The 24,059-nt window shown below is 54.5% G+C and overlaps 1 protein-coding gene across 6 annotated transcripts; it reads right to left on the reverse strand.

Annotated features, from left to right (window-relative positions):
- Positions 1 to 227: 227 nt before the first annotated feature.
- LOC122206812 (MYCBP associated protein) lies at positions 228 to 19,631 on the reverse strand. 6 transcript variants are annotated; one of them, XM_042916373.1, is made up of 21 exons: positions 19,544 to 19,559; positions 19,299 to 19,401; positions 13,406 to 13,533; positions 12,274 to 12,433; positions 12,013 to 12,116; positions 10,347 to 10,536; positions 10,004 to 10,119; positions 9,039 to 9,189; positions 7,991 to 8,106; positions 7,791 to 7,906; positions 7,232 to 7,343; positions 6,555 to 6,744; positions 5,954 to 6,141; positions 5,126 to 5,272; positions 4,381 to 4,791; positions 4,145 to 4,216; positions 3,875 to 3,996; positions 3,117 to 3,232; positions 2,604 to 2,749; positions 2,254 to 2,424; positions 228 to 385 (listed from the first exon to the last, which is right to left on the reverse strand). In XM_042916373.1, exons 2-21 carry the CDS (start codon positions 19,372 to 19,374, stop codon positions 284 to 286), a joined length of 2,934 nt encoding a protein of 977 aa, XP_042772307.1. In that variant the 5' UTR covers positions 19,375 to 19,401; positions 19,544 to 19,559; the 3' UTR covers positions 228 to 283. The 6 variants fall into 6 exon arrangements, with proteins under 6 accessions (XP_042772307.1, XP_042772308.1, XP_042772312.1 ...); XM_042916374.1 differs by lacking the exon at positions 19,299 to 19,401 and having other exon boundaries at positions 19,544 to 19,631; XM_042916375.1 differs by lacking the exon at positions 19,544 to 19,559 and having other exon boundaries at positions 293 to 937; positions 19,299 to 19,440.
- Positions 19,632 to 24,059: the final 4,428 nt, after the last annotated feature.

Below are 24,059 nucleotides of genomic sequence, written 5' to 3' on the forward strand. Positions count from 1 at the left end.
GTTCATGACAGGTGATGCTGTCCTGTCACCGGACTCGTTCCTTGTCCTGCTACCAACCTGCTCCTCTGCTCAGCACCCCACACATCACCTTCCGGGTGTGTTTCTCCTACCTCCTGTTGGATGGCTCCAGGAACTGGGAGGAGGGGGATCTGGGGCAGGTGGGACACGGGAGACCCGGGTCATGACCTGGCTTCATCAAGATCTCACATTCAAGACACAAAGGCCTAAAAGTTCTTTATTGACTTGTTTGTTAATCAGTTTCCCAGAAGGCACCTTCCGTGAGTCAGATACAAAGATGCAAAGTCTCCTCGACATTCTTTATGGGTCTGAGCTCGTCAGCCAGGACCATGAGGTCAGTCACTAGGGTGTCCAGCAGCCCGTAGACCTGGAAGAATGGGATGAAACCACAGGCCAGGGTTTGCTCTGTGGGAAGCCCCTACACAAGGGAGCACCTGGCAGGCTATGAGGGACATGTCTACACCAGGACAGAAGCGGCAGAAGGGGTAAAAACAAACTTGTGGAGCTTCTGTAGAACTGTTGTTTTTGCAGAGAGCTTTATTTTTCGGACCGGCCTGCGGAGGTCATCCTGCACTAGCCCCTTGGACATATGGGGGCCTTAGAGCCTGGGGTGGTTGAAGAGGCAATTCCAAGGAACAGTGGGGCGGTCCAGTTCCACCCTGGCCCTCGGGGGTGTAAGATCCTTCCTGTGAGATCACAGATCCACATACCGAAATGTCTCCAGGACCAAGCCCTCCCGTGGGGCCGGACCACATGAGCCTCGGCAAGCTGATTCTTTATTTCAAAGAGCCCTATGATTACTCTCTAAACCCCATCAGCCTTCGGAAATCACAGTGATGTCACCAGTAGCAAATGGAACTTCTGATCAAATGGGATCCGGAGCGTTACCACAATGTAGGATGCAATCGCGGCTACCTAGCTGTCCGCACCAGAGGAAGACAAAGCACTGCCATTAGACACGGTGACAATCGAATGTGGCTTCGTGGACCTCCGCTCCGAAATAACAAAGAACAGAACACAACACCCGGGTGACTCTCTAAGGACTTACCGCTTAAGAATAGACCATTATGCTCAGGTCACGCTCTCCCCGGTTCATGAGACCCAGCCCCGCGTCGGGCTGTGCGTTGACAGCAAGGAGTCTGCCTGGGATTCTCTCTCTCTTTCTCTCTCTCTCTCTCCACCCCCCTTTCTCTCTGCCCCTCCCCCACTCGTGCATGTGCCCTCTCTCTCAAAATAAATAAATAAACATTTAAAACCAAGTAGAACTGGGGTGCCTGGGTGGCTCAGTCAGTTAAGCGTCTGACTTCAGCTCAGGTCATGAACTCGTGGTTCGTGAGTTCGAGCCCCACATCGGGCTCTGTGCCGACAGGTCAGAGCCCAGAGCCTGCTTCGGATTCTGTGTCTCCCTCTCTCTCTCTGCCCCTTCCCTGCTCGTGCTCTGTCTCTCTCTCGCAAGAATAAATAAAACGTTAAAAAAAAATTATAAAGAAAGAAAGAAAAAGAGCGTATACCATTAGGAAGTCTCTGCAGTGCTTTACAACCCTCACACTTGCTGAAAATCCACCCTACCTAATGTTCCCCCATCTGCCGTGACACACCTAACACAGACAGGAAGTGGGGGTGGCAGAAAAGGAGGCGCTTCTGCTCTGTTCCCCTAGTCTGTTTTCCCAACCACAGCCAGGGTGATCTTCTAAAGCCTAAGTCAGACCATATCACTCCTCCGTTCAAAACCCTGGGACTTCTCATTTCACTCAGAAAAACCCCAAGGCCACACACTGACCTACGAAGCCCCACACGCCCTAAGACTTGCTCCCTCTCGGTGGCCTCTGTGGCCTCTGTCCTCCCGGCCACTCCCTCCCCTGCCTTAACTGCACCCTCTGCCTGGGGCACTCTTCCTGGATGTCCACATGGCTGCCCCTCACCTCCCTTCGGGTCTGTTCGTGTCGCAGTGAGGCTCACCTGCCCCCACCCAGGCCTTCCCCACCCCCTGGCCCTGGGTTATCTCTCTCCCACACTGCTGGTCACTGAACACACCTGGTGTGCCATTTATGCCCGAGGCCTGTCCCTCACACACCAGGATGCCCTTCACAGGGGCAGCTCTGCTTCCGTCTTCCATCACGGACACGCTAGGCGTTTCTCGCTCGTGGAATAAACCGGATGAATGAGGGAGGGGAGGATGGCACGCAGAGCAGGTGTGAGCGAGGGGAGGGCTGGGCGTGGGGCTCGGGCCCTCACCTCCGTGTGCAGCCTCTCGGTGTATTTCTTCATGACCAGGGGATCTATGGGTTCCTGGGAGGTCATAGTGCTGTCAGGGGCAGGGTCTTCCAAGGAAACCCTGTCCCGACTTGAAGATTTCAGCGGTTTCTTGTCATCCTTTGCCTTGTGCTTCTTGCTGTTTAAACGGTCCTGCGTGGAGAGACGGAGACACGCACAGCCTTCAGGAGCTCCCGGGGGAGGGCCAGGGCTTTCTCAAGAGCAGTTCACTGGGAGGCCCAGGGTCTCGCGCTGGAGTGACCGTCCACCTGCCACAGCCCCTCCGACGCCTCCCCGGCCCCACCTGAGGCCCACACTATGTCCCAGCATGCCTCTTTCCCCGGCAGCTTGGCAGGTTTTCTATCCTCTTTCTCTCTGATTCCCAGCTGCTTCTTTTCCTGGGCTGCCCCTTTCCGGTCCTCCTTCCCAACCTTCCCGGCAGTCACTTTCACTTCTGTGACAGGCGGGGACTTGCCATCTAAGGGAGGTGGATGTAAGACGGCGTGACCTGGCCTCGCTGACCCCACAGGCAGGGTCGGGAAAGCCAAGGACCCTGAGCTGTCGGTGCTCCGAGAAGGAGCAGAGCACGTGACCTTGGGCAGCAGGACTGCAGGGCAGGGGTGAGTCATTCAACCTCTCTAGGGCTCCGCCTGTCAAACCAGGGGACTGAGCGAAGGTGGTCGCTCAAGTCGCTTCTGGGTCCCAAGTCCTGGCAGCAGATAGAAGGGTAGTGGGGCCCACCCCGCGGATCCACCTGACGGAGTTTCCACCAGAAGGGTGCAAATGGCTGAGGGGCCACTGCCAGCGGGGCGGAGGGGTGGGGAGGGGCATGGCTGCAGTCTGACCTTGCTCTTCTGGTAGGTCCAAATAGATGGTCTCCTTCTCAGGCAGGCCCAGCAGAGCCCTCAGCCACAGGGAATGGCCCACCAGGCCATCAATCACATCCCGCCATAGCTGCAAACTAGAGAGCAGGGATACTGGAGAGAGCCATCACCCCTCGTTTGTCCTTGAATGTGCAGAGGCGCGGGTCCTTCCCTTCCAGGACACGGGTGCCAAGGGCTACCACGGAGGGGCCATGCCCTGTCTAGCCCAGCAGCCTCACCAGTACCCGTGCAGGTGCTCAGACGGGGATCTGGCTCCCCTCAGGCAGCCGCCGGGAAAGAGTGGCCCCGGGGCTAGGGGTAGGTCAGTCTAGGCTCCGGCTTGAGACCCTGGCTAGACTTGGGACCGGCCCTGTGGGAGCAGGGTAGCTTTTGCGAGGTTCCCCGAGGGCCCCACTGAAGGCGCTCATGCATAACCAAGCGAGTTCCAAGCAAGAAGGGAGGCTTTTCATGGATTCTGCTCTTCTCGCTGTCCTCCGGTTTCTCCTCGGCCCATTCCTCTGCTGGTTGAGAAGGAACCAGGAGAGGGGGCGGGAAAGAGAGAGCAGCTGCTTCCTCCGCTCTGGAGAGCAGCCGGTGCCCGAGAGGCTGCCGCGGCAGGTGCCAGAGTGTGGAGGGTCTCCAGCACCTTTTTTGCGACCTAGGACTGTGGGCGCCCAGAACCACAGGCCGTCAGACGCCCCATCGGGGAGCCCGGGCCAGCTCTGCCGGGGGGCACCTACCACATCTGGTGCAGCAAGTCAGATTGCAGGGGCCTCGGTTCCTGGCACAGCTCCAGGGCTGCTTTGTTGAGCCCGATGAGGGCGTCCTCCCTCTGGCTCTCCTCAGGGAGTGCCATCACTGCCTGGCAGGGTTGTAGGGAGCATGAGCAGTCATTCTGCCTGGGACACCAAGGGTCCCCACGTCCCCTAGCGATGGGCCTCGTGCAGTGAGGACAGAGAGCCGTACGGGGGTGCGGCCATGGAGGGTGGACCTCCCCCAGAAATATGTACCCGTGATCCCCTTCTCCAACGTGTGCCTGGGTCGGAGAGGGCACCCCTCCTATCCCGTGGTGGCCTAGGCGCCCGAGACAAAAAGAGATGACCCAAGAGATTGCTTTCTCCGGGCCTTCACGAGAGTTTGTTTCTTCGCCCAAGGGGGCAAAGGGGACAACTGGGGCCCTCCCTCGGTGCGCTGGCACCTCCACCAGGGCCGCCCTCCTACCGACCCCTCAGGGTCAGGGGAGCACCTTTCCGAAATCCTCCAAACAGAGGTTCCACTCAGGTGGGGGAAGGCCATCCAGCTCCCAGGGGCTCTTGGTGCTCCCCAGGTCTGGGCTCTCCTCCACCAGGATCTCCTCCATAATGCTCTTCCGCTGAGAACTCTGAGCCCCCGCTCCAGGCTTCTGGGGCCCTAAAGCGTCTCGGGAGTCCCTGAAGGCCTCACTCTCCTGCCGGGCCACTTGGGATTCCGAGACCGGGCTCTTAGAGTGTGCCGAGGGCTCCACGTTCACGGAGGCCTTCTCCAAGTAGGCACCCCGGGCCCTGGGGCTGTGGCGCTCCTCCTCACTGGGCCTGGCCTCCTCGGCCTTGGGGGGCAGGGTGAGGTACTGGCGCCACAGGCTGTGCAGGTTTTGCACCACTTGGTGCTGGTAATGCAGCTGCAGCAAAGGCAAGGGAAGACACGCGTTGGGGAGGCTAGGCCGTGGGGCACCCGGAGTCCCAGCCGGCCCGTTCCCTTGAGGGCACTGGTGGGGGGGCTGCAGGGAGGAAGCCAGCAGGGGCCGCGGTGGCCGGAGTGGCCCCTCGCATCCCCTTCAAGCTGTTCTCGCATTCGCGACCCCAAGTTAAGATCGCGTTTGAATGGAGGAGTTCGCCAAGCTCTGTTCCCGCCCCAGCATCCACTTACTTGCTAAGTTACGTAACCCGCCCTGGGCCTCAGTTTCCTCACCGGAAAGCGAGGATGTAACTAGTACCCCCGTCACAGGCCTGCACCTGAGGATTTCTGTGGCGGAACAAGTCCTCCTCAGTGAGATAGGCGTCCACGGGGGACGGCGCACGCTCTGGGGTCAGGATCCCACTCAGCAGCTCCTGCAGCACGCTGTCCACAATGGTGACCGCTTCGTGGGCAGCCAGCTTGTCCTGGGGAAGGGAAGGTGGCACACGATGGGGGCTCAGCCTTTCAAAACCCCCGCTGCATCCTTGAGGGGAGCCGGAGCCCTCAGGACTTTGTGCCTTCCCAGGGGCTGAGCTCTTTCTACCGTCCGTCTCTCTCACGCGTACATACACTCCCGTTTCCGGACTCAAAACCCCCTCGGTATCTCCAAACATCCATGTTCCCTACAACTGGCTGAAAGCCTGTAGGAGGGGAGCCAGTCCGAGAGAAGTTGCTCCCTCATGGGGCCAGAAGGTCACACAGTCAGCATTTCTCCCAGATTAGGAAGGAGGGCAAGGGGCGGGGGCCACATGGTTTGGGTGCACCGCGGGCGGAGCCTCAGCTAAAGCAGTTGGCTTATGTTTGGGGGCCACAGTAGGAAAAAAAAAAAAAAAGCCCAGCTTTCTATAGAATGCCCGAAGGCATAGCACCAGGGGCCAGCTCTGGAACTGACTGGGGGCCGGGGCCGGCGGACTCCCAGTGCCCACCTCTCCCAACAAACACTCCCCGGGTCTTTGTTGGCAAAAACAGCGGCCTGTTGGTGAAAAATTCACCTCTTGGGCTGGAGGAAATAAGATCCCCGCAGGCAGTGCCAGGAAGAAAAGCAGAGGAACCTATCTGGTGTCCAGGGGGAGGTGGGGGCGGGGGGGGGCAAGATCCTGGGTTACCTTCAGTAACTTCCTCTCTTCCCTGAAAACATCCTGGGTCAGGGAGACTGCGTGGAGGTTGACCTGCAGGAGAGCACCTCCTAATAAGGCGGGGTGGGTTCCAAACTCCCAACATTCCCTGAAGATGCCAGCATTCAGAGACTTGAAGAAGAAGGTAAAGGTTTTCGTTTCTCCAGGCAGAATCACACCTGCGAGGGACAGAGCCCATGCATACAGTTAACTGGGCCCCTGGCCAGGGTGGTGACCAGAACCGAGGGGTTTCCTGGGAAGTGGGACTTTTGACTTCCTGCGCAAAAACTGGCAAAGTCCCAGGCAAACGGGGATGAGGCGTGTGGGGTGGGGGTTCATCCTAGCCTCAGGCCTGAGCATGTGGGTAACTGAACCCCTAGACAGTTTCTGCTCCCTGGTGAGCGAGACTCTCTGTGTTCTCGAGTTCGGCTGTTCCCCCAACAGACATGCACAGTTAGGAGAGGACACAATTCACAGAAGAAATGGACGAGAGGAGGCAGAGGAGAGGGGTTCAAAACTTGCAGGCACTTCAGCTAAACTTTGGCTCCTCGAAGACCACAGACAGGAGCCCGGGAGTAGGGCAGCTGGGTACCTTCTCGATTGTTAAAGTAAAACCGCTCCATCCTGTTTCTCTTCAGGTCTTGGAAAGAGTCCAGCTGAGACCGCCTCCTCCAGTTGTACCAAATGGCCACGGTGCCATTATTGACCATGGTCAGTTCCGAAGAGGTCTTCTCCCTTTCTAGAGTTTCGAAGGTCAAGCGAACAGCGATTCCAACACGCTTCTGGGGAAGGAGAGGTACGAGAAAGGTCTTTGAGGGAGGTTCTGGGCCAGGGTGACCGATTCATCCTTGATTGCCAGGGGCGTTTTTGGGTTTGGCCCTCCGGGGCCTGGCTGCTCTCAGGATGCCATCACTGTACCCCAACAACGGCTGTCTCTGAGGCTGCCGTCCACGGCAAGAAGTGAAGATAAAACAGATTTTGTATCTGATGGACAATTCTGCTCCTTTAGAACCTTCTTGAAGCCACACCTGCTCGAGAAGTTTCACTTATTTACATGCTTGGGGGGCTAGTAAGAGCTGGGTGGCTTGTGACAGTCTCTTTTCAGTCTTGTGATTTCCTTCTAGCTTAAGTTAGCCTTGCTGTTACCATTTTCAGACCTGCTGAATGCCTGACTAGATAAAAATGCAAATAGGTGACTATCCAGGCTCCTTGTGACTGCGCCTGAGGGAGGCCCTGCCCGCAGGTAGGTGAGGGTGAAGGCAGTTTTACCGTGTCTTCTGGGTTACGGCCTCTGATCCAGCAGGCTGGCTTCCCACAGAACAGCAGAGAAGGGCCAAGAACAGGCATGGGGACATCGTCAGGGTAACTGGCCAATGAGTCTCTGGAAGAAAACCCAAGGACTTCCTTTCCCTGAGGCTACCACGGTCTTGCCATGTGCAGCCCACGGAAATGGCTGCCAGGCCCAAAGAGGGGCCCGGCTCTACCCTCTGATGGAGGGCTCCGCTCGGGCTCAGCTCTGTCCTGCTCTGTTCCTGCAGGTGGGCGCTTCTGGGACACAGAGACTCTTCACGCACAGCCATTTGGCGTGCACGGCATTTCGCAGCATTTCCATGGCTGGAAGATCCCCATTAGGGGCTGGTTGCTGGAAGGGGGCAGACGGTCACAGAAAAGCTGGTGCAGGTGTTGGAAGGGGCCCATTGAGAGGCCGGGACAGAGGCCGCCAGATTTCAGAGCGGGGAGTCCTCCCTTTACACTGTGGGTGCGGGGTGGGGGTGGGGAGGGAGGCCGCTCTTTCCAACCTCTCTGCCTAGGGCCCAGCCCGACTCACGAGGGCCCTGTGTCTTCAGAGGAACTTTCCTGGCTCCTATCGAATACTGGATAGTCTTCCACGGTAACGGTCGAGAAAGGCTGCCCTCTGCCCACCACCTCCAGGCCATCGATATCCTCAGGGAGACCAAGAAAGGGAAGATTAGCTGACTGAAGACAGGCCCCACGTTAAGGGGTTTCCCGACACAGAGGGGCACTGACCTGCTGGCTGAAGTCCAGCTCTGCCATGACGCTCTGCAGCTCCTTGCGTCGGTAGATCAGGAACAGACTCCGATCCCAGGTGTAGCGGTACCAAGCATCCTTCTGGGCCGGCAGTCCTAGAGCAGCAGGGTCCAGGGACCCTCAGCACGGTCTGCTGTGGGGGCCTCTTCTCCACCCGCCGTCAGGGCTCTGAGAGCACCCAGCCCGGCACCACTTCCGGGAAAGGGGAAAATACACCTTCCCTGTGCAGCTGGACTCTGGTCCGCCTGCCCCATACCTACCGCGTCCGCAACGCTGCTCAGCGCTCCCACAAAATCAGCTTGCGAAGCTGCAAACCTTTGGGTTATAACAGCAACAGCAGCTCCATTTAACTGTGTTAACAACCCGCCAAAGCCTCTCACACACGCGCCCTGTCTCATTTAACACTCTCTTGTCCCACGGTACTTTACAGATGGGGAAACGGAGGACCAGGGAGGTTAAGTAACTCACTGGAGCTCACAAACCCAACACAGCTGGGGTCTGAACCCAGGCAGCCCAGCAGCCTTTAAAGCAGTGCAGCCGCACAGAAATACCACGCAAACCGCACATACAAGCCACCAATGTAATTTCAAAGTTCCTAGATGCCACGCTGAAAAAGGCAAAAACAGGTGAAATTAGCCTTAGTAACCTAGTTTAACCCAACAGATCAAAGATAGTATCGGTTCAGTAAGTAATCAATATAAACGTGATTCGTAAAAATATATTTAATGGCTTGTATTTTATACGAGTAGGAATCTTCGAAACCCAGCGTGTAGTTGAGACTTACAGCACTTGAGTTCACACTAGCCACGTCCCAGGTGCTCGATGACCCCAGTGGCCACGGTGGCCGCGTAGACAGAGCAGCCCCACAGCTCACGCTCCAGCTCGCCTCCCCATCGCTGTCTTACTGCCGGGGGGACTGGACCTCCAAGGGTTACGGGCCCCCATCCCAGGCCGTTCTCACTCCACAGCCATGCTGTCCCCCGTCCCAGGCCCATCCCAAGCTGCTGGTTTCCCGCCCACCCCTCACCTGTCTCCGCCTGGATGCAGTGGGGCTTCCTGACGTGAGTGATCGGTTCCAGGAGGCCACGCTGAGCTTTGGTCTTTGTCATTACCAGACCCGTCATTTCATCTCCCAAGTATTCCAGTCGACTCCAGAACCCACTGGTCTCCTCACAGCTCTGGCAAGGAAGGACACATGGGTCAGATCACCTGGACACTTTGGAGAGAGGCTGGCGGAGGTGGGGGGTCCGGGCGGACAAGACTGCCCCACAGACTTCAGATGCTCCCTCTGGGGGATTCGCTGCTGCCCTGGGAGCAGGAAAGAAGCACCCGTTTTGAGGGGCGCCTGGGTGGCTCAGTCGGTTAAGCGGCCGACTTCGGCTCAGGTCGCGATCTCGCGGTCCGTGAGTTCGAGCCCGTGTCGGGCTCTGTGCTGACAGCTCGGAGCCTGAAGCCTGCTTCGGATTCTGTGTCTCCCTCTCTCTCTGCCCCTCCCCTGTTCATGCTCTGTCTCTCTCTGTCTCAAAAATAAATAAACGTTAAAAAAAAAAAAAATTAAAAAAAAAAAAAAAAAAAAGAAGCACCCGTTTTGTTCTTAGGATGCCCTGCTTCAGCCCCACACGGATAGTGTGGGCCCAGACCGGCCACCGCACTGACAAACCAGAACATAGTGTGGTGCCCTGGGTCATCTGAAAGCCGCAGCCTCAGCTTTTAGGAGACAACACTGAGACTGTTCTAATAACTCAGTACCTGTGATATCTTTCTCCTCAAGCTGACTACCGCTGAGCACCACAGGCTGAGTAACTTAGCTCGCCAGGCCCCCAGTGCCCGATAACAGGACCCATAACAGGATTTAGCAAAGGCCTGGAGGGCTTAACAATGCCTTTCGAAGGAGCAGATTTTTTTTTTTTTTTTTTTTGCCCCCAACTGTGCAACCTGAGGCAGCCATCCCCGGGTCCGGGCCCCCTCCTCCCAGAGCACTGGGCGACTCACCTTCCCATCATGCTGTGTCGGAAGCGTTCGGTCAATGAGCTCCCGCTCCTCCTGGATCTGCCTGTAGGTCTCCCCAGTGTGCATAAGCAGCTCGCCCACCGGCTTCTTGAGGCGTTCTAGAGGGAGCGAGTCAGGATGAACAGGGGCCCTAGCACTGCTCACGGGTCAGTCCCACCGCCGGGCTGATCTCAGGACCCGCTAACAGCGATAAACACTGGGGGGTAGATGGCACAAGTGCGACCAGCCTGAACCCAGGCTCCGGCAGGTGGAGCGACAGAAAAACCCAGCACTGGAGCCTCGGTGGTTGATGAGGCCCGGCGGGAGCCCTGTCCGCTTTGCTCACCACTCAGGGCTTCCTGCTGCTGCTTCCGCAAGGCTAGGTTGCGCCGCCAGTTTCTGAGAAAGTTGTGCTGAGGAGGCGGGGCCCAGGGATGCGCCTTCTCCTTCTCTTCTTTTGGGGCTTTCTGCTTTGGCTCCTCTTTAGCTGAGATGAGGGTCACCAGACAGGGCGGGGTGTGTATGAGCTCAGCCAGCTAAAAAGTACACCGAGAGGGGCACTTGGGTGGCTCGGTCGGTCAAGCGTCCAACTCTTTGATTTCAGCTCAGGACGTAATCTCACGGTTGTGAGATCGAGCCCCGAGTCGGGCTCGCGCTGGGTGTGGAGGCTGCTTAAGACTCTCTCTCTCTCTCTCTCTCTCTCTGTCTTGCCATTTGCAGTGACGTGGATGGAGCTAGAGTGTGTTATGCTGGGAGAAATGGGTCAGTCGGAGAAAGACAAATACCACGGGATTTCACTCATATGTGCAGCTCAGGAAGCAGAACAGATGAACATATAGGAGGGGGGAGAAAAAAAAAAAGAGAGGGAAACAAACCATGAGAGACTTTTCCAGACAGAGAGCAAACTGAGGGTCGATGGAGGGAGGTGGGTGGGGGATGGGCTAGATGGGGGACGGGTACGAAGGAGGGCCCCTGTTGTGATGAGAATTGGGTGTTGCGTGTAAGTGATGAACCACTGAATTCTACTCCTGAAGCCAGTATTGTACTGTACGTTAACTAACTAGAATTTCAATAAAATTTTGGAGAAAAAAAAAAAAAAGATTCTCCCTCTCCCTCTGCCCTTTCGCCCTCCTCCTCTAAACAAACCAACGAACAAACAAGTAAATAAAAAGTACACGGTGAGCATGTGGATCCTGGCGAGGAGGAGCTGAGCCGGGGCTGAGCAGAGACTTCTTTAGGCCTAACCCCCTGCAGTCCCCCCACGCTGCTCAGAGTCCCTCCTCTCCTGGACCCCAAGGTAGTGAGTGACAGAACCAGGGGGCCTTGGAAGCCCGCGTCAGTTCCCTCTCTTCCAGAGGGGAACCTTTGCTCTAAGCCTGTGGCCGACAACTCTCAGTGTATCTGTCCTCACAACTGATGCTGTTTGACACCAGCACCTGCAGGGTGACAAGAGACATTTTGATATGACCCCAGGCCCCTTAGCACCAGACCAATCGGAGACGTTTTGCCTGGAACCGGGGAAGCAAAGGAACTGAGAGAGAGTGAAGCACCTCACGACGGGAAAGTCAGACAGACTGTGTGGCCCTCTTCATGTGGCCCTGGGAGCTGCGGGAAGCCACCTTCCTCCACCCTGTGGACCGGAGAGGAGAGCAGGCCAGACCTTGGGGAAGGGAAAACGAAGCCGGCGCACAGAGGAGTGGAGGGCAGCGAAGGAGTGTGAGCCCTGAGCCCGGATGCCTCTCGGGGTTCAGGCTAACTGGGGCTGGACACGCTGGCTTTGGGGTTCCTGGAGGCACCTCTGTATCCTGATAGTGAATTCCTGACTTCAGCTGAACTAGCTTCAGGTGGCTTCACGGTTTCCAGGGGGAGGGTCACTATCACTTCAGATTCCCCGGGGCCCCGAGACTGAACTGCCTCTCTGGGACCCCAGTCCTGCTTGACTGTGCCAGGTGGTTAAGAACCGAGATGACTTCAGCGACTTCTCTCATCCCAGCGGCTCTGTACAAACAAACCTGGATGTTTCCTCGAGCAACTGCAATTCTCTTAAAGTCCTGGAGACTCCCCAAGATGTGGTGAGGCAGAATCTGGTCACAGCCATGGAAGCTGTCACCCGGACCTGGGGGGGAAAGGGGAGGGGACAGAGTAGCTCCTGTAAACGATTCCACATTCGAGGGGTTACTTTCTGATGGCGACTCGGCTTTCTCTCAAGGCCGCTCCACGAATTCAGAGACCAGTGAGGCCAAGGCCAAGGCCAAGGCCAAGGCTGGGCATACCAGAGTAGTCCAGGGGCTTCGTGGCTGCATCTGGAGTAGCAGGATATGCTACTAAGTGGCAGACCTTCCTCTTATGATCCTTGGGTTTGAGTTTACGGATGATAAATTTCTGGGTGACGACAGGTCTATCTTGTGTCTCAATAAAGCGAGGAATGTGTTGCTAAAAAAAAAACAAAAAACAAAAGAGGAGAATCCCACTTGAGATCAGGAGGAGGAAATAACACCACCCATCTCCTCTGTCCTAATTCTTGGTGGGGTTCCTGAAGGCTGACAAATCTGTTTCTCCAGTTCTGTCCATATGTTCTGTCGAGGAAATGCCTATGCAACAGACTTACGACTTAGCAATGTCCTGGAGGGGAAAAAAAAATAACATCTAATGCCTCCAGACAGTTCAGGTGAGAGGTGGTTGACTCTTCCAGGTAAAGCGTGGGGTTAGGGTTTAGCAGCTTTATCCGCCTCTGTAACATGCTTCTCAAACTCACTTTTCCCTTCTGTGAAATGGGGATTATAGACACTTGCCTCCATGGGAAGCAAGACACCTCAACATCTCATTTCCCTGGAGTTCTATGTAAATCTCAGAAACATTAAAACAAACAACATAGTAAATTCCTTCAGATGCAAAGGTGAGGGCACCCGGGTGGCTGAGTTGGTTAAGTGTCCGACTCTGGATTTCGGCTCAGGTCGTGATCTCACGGTTCGTGAGTTCGAGCCCCAAGTTGGGTTCCACACTGACAGTGTGGAGTCTGCTTGGGATACTCTCTCTCTCTGTTCCTCCCCTGCTTGTGCACGTGCACTCTCTCCCAAAATAAATAAACAAACTTAAAAAAATTTAGAGGGGTGCCTGGATGGCTCAGTTGGTTAAGCATCTGACTTCGTCTCAGGTCACGATCTCACGGTTCGTGAGTTCGAGCCCTGCATTGGGCTCTGTGCTGACAGCTCAGAGCCTGGAGCTTGCTTCAGATTCTGTGTCTCCCTCTCTCTCTGCCCGTCCCCTGCCTGTGCTCTTTCTCTCTCTCTCGAAAATAAATATTGAAAAAAATTAGATGCAGAAGTAAAAAGAATTTGTGCTCAATTCCTCCATGGAATTAGACGCTCCCCCTGCAGTGAGGGGATCCCTGGATTTTATCCTTACCTTCTTCAAGTCTTCCTTTTTAATGGCTAAGGCCAGGATGTCACCCCCTTGTAGGACACTGCTAACAGGCTCAGGTTCTTCCTGAACGGGGGGTGTGAGCTGCTCAGGTACCTTTGCCCGCTTCCTTTCTGAAGAGAAGCAGAAAAGTACAAGTGCTGAAATAGACATATATTTCTAATATATAATATATATTATAACATAGCTATGTAACATATTCTAATATATAGTATCTCTCCACATATATCAGATTTCATGGCGAGAGGCAGAGCTCAACACCTGCACAGACAGCAGAGGCTGCCAAGGTGGCTCGAGTTCTCTCCTGAGGGTCCCCCTACCCGTTCCCCCTGGCCTGTTACAGTGAGACTGAGACTTCTGAAGCTGAGACCAGAAGATATCCCATTCCGGGCTGTGCTACTTATAAGCTGTAAAACCTTGGGTACATACATCGCTTGCCCTCTCCTGGTCTCCTTCCTTTTTGTAAAAAGAGAAAGCTGGACTAAATCAGTGGTTCCTGAACATTAGTCAGATGCTTGCCCGAGGATCTTCTGGAGAGATTTACAAACACAGCTTCCTGGCTACTGCATGGAGCCGGCGCTAAGGGAAACCGTATTTTTTTAAAAACTCCCTAGGTGGTTCTGATGCACGGAAGTTTGGTACAAGTGGACTAGATGCTTTCTCAGCCTCCCCCCATTGCTGGCATTGATGCATTATTCTAGGGGAAGGCGTCAGGTTTCCTTCTCTTTTTTTTTTTAAACGTTATTTATTTTATATTTAGAGAGAGAGAAACAGTGCTCGTGTGCGAGCAGGGTAGGGGCAGAGAGACAGGGAGAGAATCTCAAGCAGGCTCTACACTGTCAGTGCAGAGCCTGATGCGGGGCTTGATCCCATGAACTGTGAGATCATGACCTGAGCTGAACGCTTAACTGACTAAGCCACCCAGGTACCCCAGCATCAGGTTTCTTAGGACACTGTCTAAAATGCAGATGCTCTGGGGGAAACAGAACATTCCCCTCTGAGCGTATATTTCACATTCTTTCATTTAATAAATACTTTTAGCCAGGCATCTTCTAGCTAGGCACTGTGCTAGGCTCTGGGGATATAAGGCAGAGTCCTGGGCCTCAAAGAGCACAAGCCCATGGGAGACAAGGCTGTCAAACAGGGTCATTGAACTGGGGTTACTATGGAAGCATCCAGGGGGACCCCAGCCCAGTGTGCAGGGAGGCCAGGGAGGGCTTCGGGGGGAAGTGATATTTAAACTGAGAGCTAAAGATGACGAAGTTAGACATGGGAAAGGCACTGGGGAACAGGCATCGCAAAGGGAAGAGGCCTAGAGGCAACAGAACAGTGTGTGCATGGGGAACTCAGAGCACATTTTTTAAATAGCTGGAGTTCATCAGGGCAGGGTGGGGGTGGCTGGTAGGAAGAGCTTAGTGAGCTGTGGAAAGGACTTCGGTCTTTACCCCGTGGGCCACAACATAGCAAGGGAGGGCTTAGGGGGTGTAAGGGTGAGGACAGGACTAGTTAGGAGTCTACTGCAGGAATGAAGGGGTTGACAAAAGTGGCTCATGGGACTGGGAAAGTGGAGAAATCTGAGCCGATTTCCCTCAGGTGCCGGACCCTGAGATCTCATGGGACAGAATGAATCCTTTTCCAGTGAGGACGCACTCCCTGCCTTCCTCCCACAGAGGTGTTAACGGGTTTCAAATGCATTTTGTTTCTCTGGCTTGGGTCCTCCTGTCTGCTGCCCCCTGGTTTAGAAAGGTTCGATCCAAGGCCCGAGGCTGACACGCGAAATACCATAAGAAAGCCTAAGTCCTGTCTTTAAGGACTTTAAAAACAAAACCTGGATTTGTCCGCTGCTATGCAGAGTAATTTTCGAGGCGCAATGTCACTAAAACATCAAGGCAGGTATTCGGATTATCAAAATCAAGTGTTTTTAGGAAATGCCCACATAGTGGCCAAAAATCCCAAATCGGAATCATTCCAATAGAACTCTAAATCCAGCCTATCGCCGAGTCTGTCTCCTCAGCAACCGGTTCAGCAGAAACCCAGGTGTATCTGTCAGTTAAACCACATGGCGCTGTGTGCACACACGTGCGCGCGTGCGCGCGCGCACACACACACACACACACACACACACACACACACAGGGCTGAACAGCTCCACCCTGAGTTCTGGTCCCCTCCGCCATCACGTATGAAAATGCAGCCTTCGGTTTTAATTTCCACTTCCTCTCTCCCTTCTTTACAAAGGCACCAAAGGTGATGGTAGACCAAGAGAGAACTGGTAACAGCTGAAGTTCTGCCTTTATAAACATTTTGGAATTTGGGCTGTCTGGCTGGCTCAGTCGGAGGAACATGTGACTCTTGATCTCGGGGCCATGAGTTTGAGCCCCACAATGGGTGTAGAGGTTACTTAAACAAACAAACAAAGACTTTAAATAAATATTTTGGAATTATTTCTATTTTCCAGGACATTTGCTTCCTCTGTCTGTCACCTTGGCTGACTCTAACACCTTCCCAAAGGATTAAACATCTCCCGATGTGTGCTTTTTACTGGGGCGTGTATAATTACCATGTGTAAATTTATTTTAATTTTAAAAAAAAATTGTTAATGTTTATTTATTTTTGAGAGAAAGACAAAGCATGAGTGGGGGAGGAGCAGAGAAAGAGAGAGGGAGACATCCTCTCCTAAGCAGGAGAATCTTAAGCAGGCTCCAGGCTCCCAGCACAGAGCCCGACGCGGGGCTCGAACTCATGAACCGTGAGATCATGACCTGAGCCGAAGTCGGACGCTTAACCAAATGAGCCACCCAGGCACCCCTCACTATGTGTAAATTTACAAACCTTCAACGTTGCTGAAGACTTCTGAAATAGTGAAACTCTGGTCTGAGGTCTTTCTGAGGTTATCTTGGGTACAGTTCAATACAAGCCCTGTTACTGCATACAGTCAGTGAGTAGCGTGTTCTAGTTAATAAAAGTATTTATCAAAATGACATATACACAGAGGATATTGACCAAGCAACTTCTTTGCGCTATAAACTACAGAGAAGATGGTATAAAAGGTTAAGATACGGCTCCTCTTGAGAAACCGAAGACTAGAGCCAACACACACACCAGCATAACATAAGGGCCTAAGTTAGTGGCACAGACGATGCATTTGGTTACTTGTCCAAGAAGGAACGGATGGATGTGGCTCATACAGTTTAGTAAAGAAAGGTTCGGAAGAGAAGCTGTGGGGGTCATAGGCGGCTCTCCAGGCTAAGTCAGGCCTTGAAGGAGAGGAAGCCTTTGCCCAGACAGAGCAGCAAACAGAGCTGTTCCCAGTGAAGTCACAGAACGAAGATGGAACGTGGCTTCCGCGAGGCGTGGCGACACAGAATGCGTGTTGGGGAGGTGGGGGTGATGTTGGAGATGAGAGAAAAACCAGGGCATGACAGCTTTGCAAAGGAAGGCGGAAGCATTGGTGTTCCTGCTGGAAGGAAGCAGGTTTGGTCCAGGAGGGTGAGTTGGTGAAAGCCGAGTTTCAAAGTGATACATCCAGTGCGGGTAAGTCAGGTGGCTGGGGCGGAGAGCTGGGGGGGGGGGGGGGGGGCGGGGGTTGTATCTCGAAACCCACGCTGAATGCGGCTTCTGGTGAGCCCCACAACCAGCATTTTCCCTCGATCTTGGCAGCTGCGAGGGGGTCAAAGACCAGCCTGGGGCAGTAAAGTGACACATCTCTTGGGGAGCCAGGCTGGGCAGCTGGAAGCAAGGTGCTCAGGTCAGGTGGGAGTGGGGGAAAGGGGGAAGCCATGGAGGGGAAGAAACCCGGCCTCGATGTTTTGGTTTCTTGTTTTATCTAAATGTACTCTTTTTCAGTGTTGATTAAGGCCCTTGGGAAATTCTGACTTTGGGGTTGCTCTGGAGGAACCAAGGGAGAGGCTGTCCCTACCAGGCCTGAGCTTTAATTGATCAGGGAGGGGCATCTGGTACTGCTGGGAGTGCTCCTGGTTTCTTAACAAGAGCAGGGAGAAACTTGGGAGTCCAAAAGGACTCACATCTCTTAACAGGTTTCGTCACAATATTTGCTTGCCTTTTTCCTTATAATTCAGAGACCTTAGAAAAACACAGCATGAGATTATGTGTGTTGATTAGCTATATTGTTCTGAAAGGGGGGGGGGACAAAAGTATTGTCCTACTACGCTGACGTCCCCTGAGATACTTAGAGGGGAAAAAGGAATATTGCATGCTAAACTAAACACTCCACTTTTTTTCCTCCTCGCCCTGGTGCATGTTCTCAACTCGAGGGCTATTTAACAAACTAAATTTCCCCTTCTTAAAAATAAATACGCAGTGATAAATCTTTCCTTGATTTGTTTACAGCAGAAAGTTCAAATCTGATAAGATGCAGAAAGTAGGAGGCAGTAGCTAGGAAAGCCCTTGACTGCCCTTGGGAAAGGGGCCAGCTGTTTTGCTCTCTTCTCTCTCCATCGTTAAGAACTATATCATGAAACAACATCTCAATCCTGCCTACATCTGACTTTTATACCATGAAGAGGGATTAAAGCCAGCCATACTTAGTTAGCAGGCCTCCCAGGGGCCCCTGATGACCTGCAGACCTGCCCTTCCTCTCACACGGTCACTACTACCTGAGGCTGGCTCTGGGTCTCCCCAAGGCCTGCAAGAGCATGCCCAGACTTTCTGACCTAGCAAGGTGTGGCCCCTGCCTCCCTGTGCAGCCCTCTCTGGCTCTTTTCCCATTCCTCCACACTCACCACCTCTGCCCTGGCCACCAATGTCATCTACATTCTCAGTTCCATGCTTCAGCGGATGCTGTTCCTTGCTCCCTAGACCTGGAGAAGCAAACTGCCTTTTGGGGGGCTGTGAAGTGTCAGCCACAGATGTCACCTGCTTCAGAAAACCTTCCCCCCAAATTCTAGCATCTAAGACCTAGGTCAGGGGCTCTGAGCCCCCTTAACTGCTAGGGATCCCTATATCACAGCATTGATATTTATCTATTTCCTCCTCTGGCAGTTCACTAGATTCTGAGTTTCTTGTGGGCTGGGATCACACAGTTAATACTGACACCATTGTCGTCCAGCACAGTGCCCACACACAGTAGGCCCCCAGTAAATGGAAACAGCAAAAAATGATGGAAGAGGGGGTGGGTTGCAAATGGGAACACGTCCAGGGGGTCAGTCTGCTGTCACACACCCTGGGACTCTCTCACCTGCAACCAGAGGGTAGCTGAGGAGGCCAGGAAGCAGTCATGTCTGTGACTGTCTCCAGGTTACACAAATGGGACACGTGTCATCCAGCCAGAAAGGGTATATATGTGGTGGAAAGACACGGGAGGCAGAATCGGCCAGGTTAAGCATTTCTCCTGCGTTTTTCCAGCAGGCCTCTTAGGTGAACACCCTCCAAAGAACCCCCCAACTTGTTGGTTTCACGGCCCCAACATGTTTCTTGCATTCTTTCCTGAATTTCTTTTCCCAAGGACTCCTGTTCCCCGCCTTTCTGAAACTCTTTCCTGACTCTTCTGCACCTCATCCAGTGGAGGGCTCCTGCCTTCAGAGTCCCACCCTAAGATTTGGCTAGAGGTAGAAGTCTCCTATGCCTTCCTGCCCAATGCCATCTCCCCAACAACTGATCCCTGGGGCCTCTGGCAGTCCCCTACTTCCTAATCCCCATCCCCAAGACCCTGTGCACTGGGCCTCCTCCCTTTCGGGGGTCGCTGCCTTGTACATCATCCCTGAGGTATGGGGTACGCCTTGTTCCGTACCCCATTCCCTCATGATCTTTACCTCCATCCTGGTGTCACCCCCGTCCTCCAGGCCCCCGTGTCGTGAATCCCATCCAAGACCCCAGCCCCTGTCGGGTTCTCCTGAGCTCCCAAGGTAGCCAGCGCCAACCTTTAATGAGTTCTGCGGCCTCCAAGAATCTGCTTGCGGGTATTCTCAAGCGGGACTCCTTCTTTACAGACTTCATGGTGTGGCCCGGGCTGTGAGCGTGGCCCTGCGCCACGGGGACCTGGGATAACGAGGCTATGCGGCACCCCCCCGCGCCCCCCTGCGACCCCGCGCGCGAGCGCGCCGCCTGCCAGCGGCCGCCAACGCGTCCATAGCAACCAGCGCCCCGCGCGGGGGCGCGCACCCACCGATCAACTTGGGCGGAGACTGCTTGGCAGCCACTTTTTTCATCTGGCCACGCCTACGCGCCCGCCGCGGGCCGCTCCTCCCGCGCGCGAACCCCGAGAACTGCGCCGGCCGGGGGTGTGACGTCACAGGGGCGCCGGCGAGCGCCGTGACGTCAGCGGCCAGCGGTGGGGGGGCTGGAGGGGTAGGTGAGAGGGAGGGATGCGCCCCGCCTGCGGCTGCCGCGGCTCCAGGGCCTTCCTTCGGTGCCTCCAGATGGCTATTTTCACGCCCTGCCGAAGCCCCCCTGCGTGGCTTCCCGTGGGTTTCAGGGACCTGGTGGCCCCCGCCTGCCCCCTACGCGCGCGCCTGTGACCTCCCCCACCCGCGCTTGCGACAGGCCCTCCATCGCTTCCCAAACAATCCAGGCTTTTTCCCCCGACTTGAGCCCTTCTCGTACCGCTGGTTTCAGTCCTTGGAGATGCTGCCCTTAACCGCCCAATCTAAAGTAGCCCCTCTGCGGCCCCAACGTTACAGTTGCACCCGGGTTCCTTTTTTTCCTAGAGCCGGAACGCATTTGCAAATTATTCTGTTTGTTTAGGGGGTTGCCTGTTGGGAAGTTCCCTGTGAGAATGTAAATTCCGTAGGAGCATGGAAGGCCTGTCACTGGTCCCCGCCCCAGCCCAGGTTTAGCACATAAGTAGTTACTCAAACTGTGTGTGGAAGAATGAAAGGGCTTTAAAGCCAGACCACCGGCTTGCTAGCTTTGTGTTCTTGGACCAGTGCCTTGCCGTCTCTGGCCACAATTTTCTCCCTTATAAGGTGGAGGTCATATTGCCTCCCACACAGGGCAACTTGAAGGATTAGCCGAGAGTATGCACTTAAACTACCCACCACAGTGTCCTCCATAAGCTGTAGAACCTTCTCAGTCAGTTCTCAAAATCCTGCTGGGGTTGGACGGGGGAGATACACTCTATACCCATTTTACAGATGAAAAACCTGAGGTCTATAGAAGAGAAGAATGTAAAGTCACCTGACTAGCAAGAAGCATCGTTTGAACCTGATTCTCCCAAATCCAACTTCAGGGGTCTTTGTGCCCTGTCTTCTAGGCTAGTTCCGAGATTTGCTGCAGTCTGCCCTAGACAGGGGAGAAACTAGGGAGGATGCCTGTAGGGCTCGTCAGTCAATCTCCAGGCTCCCTGTGTGTTCCCCCGTTACCCAGCCTCTCCCAGGGGGCACGGCCTCTTCATGACCTTCTACATGGTCTCTTATGACTGAGACATCCTCCATGGGCAGCCTCTCTTCTGCTCTGGGAGGTCCAAGCACCAGCCTCCTTCCAGTTCACTCCATTAATGTTTACTGAGCACATAGGATAACCAAGCTGAGCACTGTGTCATCTGGGCTCTCTGGGAGGCAGACACTGAGACACTGGGTCAGGAGCGCAAGATGTTTATTGTGGGGAAGAGTGGGGGTAGGGGAGGGCTTATGAAAGATGAAGGGGGAGGAAGCAGGACTGGGCTGGGAGAGCCACAGACTGCGTGGCAGATCTCCCAAAGTCATGGACGTCTGGGGCAAAGAATGTTCGTTAGAGGCTGTCAGCTAACTGCACTCCTTGCGGGTGAACAGTGAGTTCTTTCTTGAGGGAAGAAACCTGGAGCTCAGTGACATACAGAGGACAGTAAGAAGCATTCCCTCTTGCCCTCTAGGTGCTTAGAGCGAAAGACAAACACTCATGCAACTCATTCCAGGAGCCCAGCTTCCGGAGGGCCTTTTAACTTTGGGGCGTGACACAGCTTGTGCATAGCCTGGCTCGGCACAGGACAGAGGGCTGGGGGCCATTCGGGTTCAGCAGAGGCTAAAGGACAAGGGAAGAAAGAGTGGGGGAGAGATGTATGGTTAGGCTGAGCTCTGCCACCATCCTTTGAGTGAACTTGGACAGATCTCATCTGCTCTCTGTGCTTCAGTATCACCGTCTGCTTCATGAAGGTGCCAGACCAGATCAGAGCTGCTTGACCTTCGAAGAACCTAAGCAAAGCTAGGAAGTTTCCCCCCTGATATGTGCATTTGGATTTTTTTTTTTTTTACTATGGTAAATACATGTAACATAATATTCACCATTTTAACAAATGGCAATTCAGTGGCATTTAGTACACTCACAATGCTGTCCAACCATCACCACTCTGGTTCTAGAACTTTTTAATTATCCCCAAAGAAACCTTGTATCCATTAAGCAGTCACTCCCCATTCCCCTCTCTCCCCAGCCCCAGGCAACCACTGATCTCCTTTCTGGCTTTATTGATTTGGATATTTTCTATATTTTCTATATTCTGGGTATTTTCTATAAATGGAATCACACACTATTCAGCCTCTTGTGTCTCTCTTCTTTCACTCGGCATAATGTTTTCAAGGCTCGTCCATGTTGTAGCACGTATCAGCACTTGCGTCCTTTTTATGGCCAAATAATATTCCCTGGTATGGTTGTACCACCTTTTGTTTATCCATCATCTCTGCATCTGGTTTTGCACATGATTTTGCATACAATTCCAGGAACTCCCTGGAGTGCACTCATGTGTCCCTGGGGTGAACCGGGCTGACGTCAGTGTGCCTTAGACACGGAGCTGGGTCATCTCAAAGTGGATTTCCAACTCTAATGTATGTGCTCAGGGGGTAGTGATTAATCACAAGTCGGGAAGGCAGAGTGAATATCAAGGGAGCCTTCCTGGAGGAGGTAGCATTTGAGGCAGGCTGCTGAAGGGAAGAATGCAACAGGCAGGTCCTCTTCAGGAGGACACAGCAGGAGCTGAAGCCCCAACAGGATAAAGCTCTAGAGGGGTGGGGGTGGGGGGACAGGGCAGAATAGCATCATTTAGCTACTGCAGCTGTGACAGTCTCCTCCCCCCTGAGCAACAGCCAGCCGGGAGCCCCGGGGAGGAGGCGGTGGCTAGGTTGACAGAGGGCACAACCTCAATTACTGCTTCATGTCTCTGTTTGTTTCCACCCAGCCAGGTGCCGGGCATGTCATCAGCCACTCTTTGCAGAGGCTAACTAGCCTCCCGAAATAGAAAATGTGTTTCCTCCATGGGCTGCACCGCCCTCTCCCAAGGCCTGAGGCTGGGGCAGCCAGTTCTCCAGCCCCTCACATCTTTTTTTTTTTTTTTTAATGTTTATTTATTTTTGAGAGACAGAGACAGAACATGAGCGGGGGAGGGGCAGAGAGAGAGGGAGACACAGAATCCGAAGCAGGCTCCAGGCTCCGGGCTGCAGGCACAGAACCCGACGCGAGGCTCGAACCCACCATCTGCAAGATCATGCCCTGCGCTGAATCGGGTGCTCAACTGACTGAGCCACCCAGGGGCCCCGCCAGCCCCTCACATCTTGCTGGCCGCCTTCCCCTCCCTCTGGCTCTCTCCTCCCAGTTCGTGCCACTGCTTCCGCCTCCCCTCCGCACACACACCTGGCCCACTCTCCACATCTGGCTCCCTCTCCTCTAATCTGGCCTCCACCCTCTGAACTGACTACTCACACCACCACCCCCTCCTCCCTGGAACCTTGCTCAGCCAGCACTCAGTGGCAATCTTCTGTTGTCCTGGACCCGAAAGTCAGGCCACAGCTGGACTCTGTTTCCAGGAGGGACTGACTCCAGCATCAGGGATGGTGCAAAGACTCCAGGCGCCGCCCCCAGGCTCAACCTGCCCTTACTCCCCCTGCAGAAGGACACCAGGGGAGAGACTTTAGGAGCCTACACAGAGTAGAGGTCTGGAGCAAGAGGAGGTTTGGAATAAAACGGGGCGGGGGTGGGGGCAGGGGTTACATCTTAACGTTGCCCTTCCTGAGCCATCTCTCTCCTCTTTGGAGTGGGGGCAGCACTGGCCTCAGAGTCGCTGTCACCCTCTGTCGTCTCACCCTGTTTTGCTATCCTCAGAATCCTTTCCACATCCTCCTCCTCCGTCTGTTACCGTCGGCCCCCTCTGAAGTGTGAGGGTCAGGGGCGCCGGCAGTATCCCAGTTCCTGGAAGCGTGTCTGGTACACGTGAGCCATCAACAACGGGTAGGTGTGGGGGGGAGCCTGGAGAAGCAGCAGTAGGTTCATGGCAGCTGCCTTTCAATATCTTCGGGGCAGGGAGAGAGAGCCTGGCTCCCGGGGAGCAGTGCCCAAAGGCAAAACCGCAAACCACAGGGACGCATTCCCAGGAGGTTTGCTGCAAGACGTCTAAGAACCAGAGCTCTCGCCTCTGGTTCGGGAATTGCTGGGACCATCTGCCTGGGGCTGCAGTCAAAGACAAGCCCCGAGGGTCCAAGGTGAAACCTCCCCCAAAAGGAGGTTCTCTGCCAGTTCCTTCCCTCTCTCGCTCCCTCCCTCCTTGTGCTGGTCAGAAGGCTGCTTGCTGAGGGAAGAATCAGGGCCCTGGGGAGCTGCCTCTTCTTCCTTTAGATTGTGGGGGTACCCCGCTCCTCCAGTGAGAACATTGTTCTAGAGGCTCTCGGCTTGGAACTGAGAGGGAAGTTGCTGGCAAAGGGCCCTGGGCCCGAGTCTCTTTC

Source organism: Panthera leo, chromosome E1 (genome assembly GCF_018350215.1).
Source record: "Panthera leo isolate Ple1 chromosome E1, P.leo_Ple1_pat1.1, whole genome shotgun sequence".
Lineage (NCBI taxonomy): Eukaryota > Metazoa > Chordata > Mammalia > Carnivora > Felidae > Panthera > Panthera leo.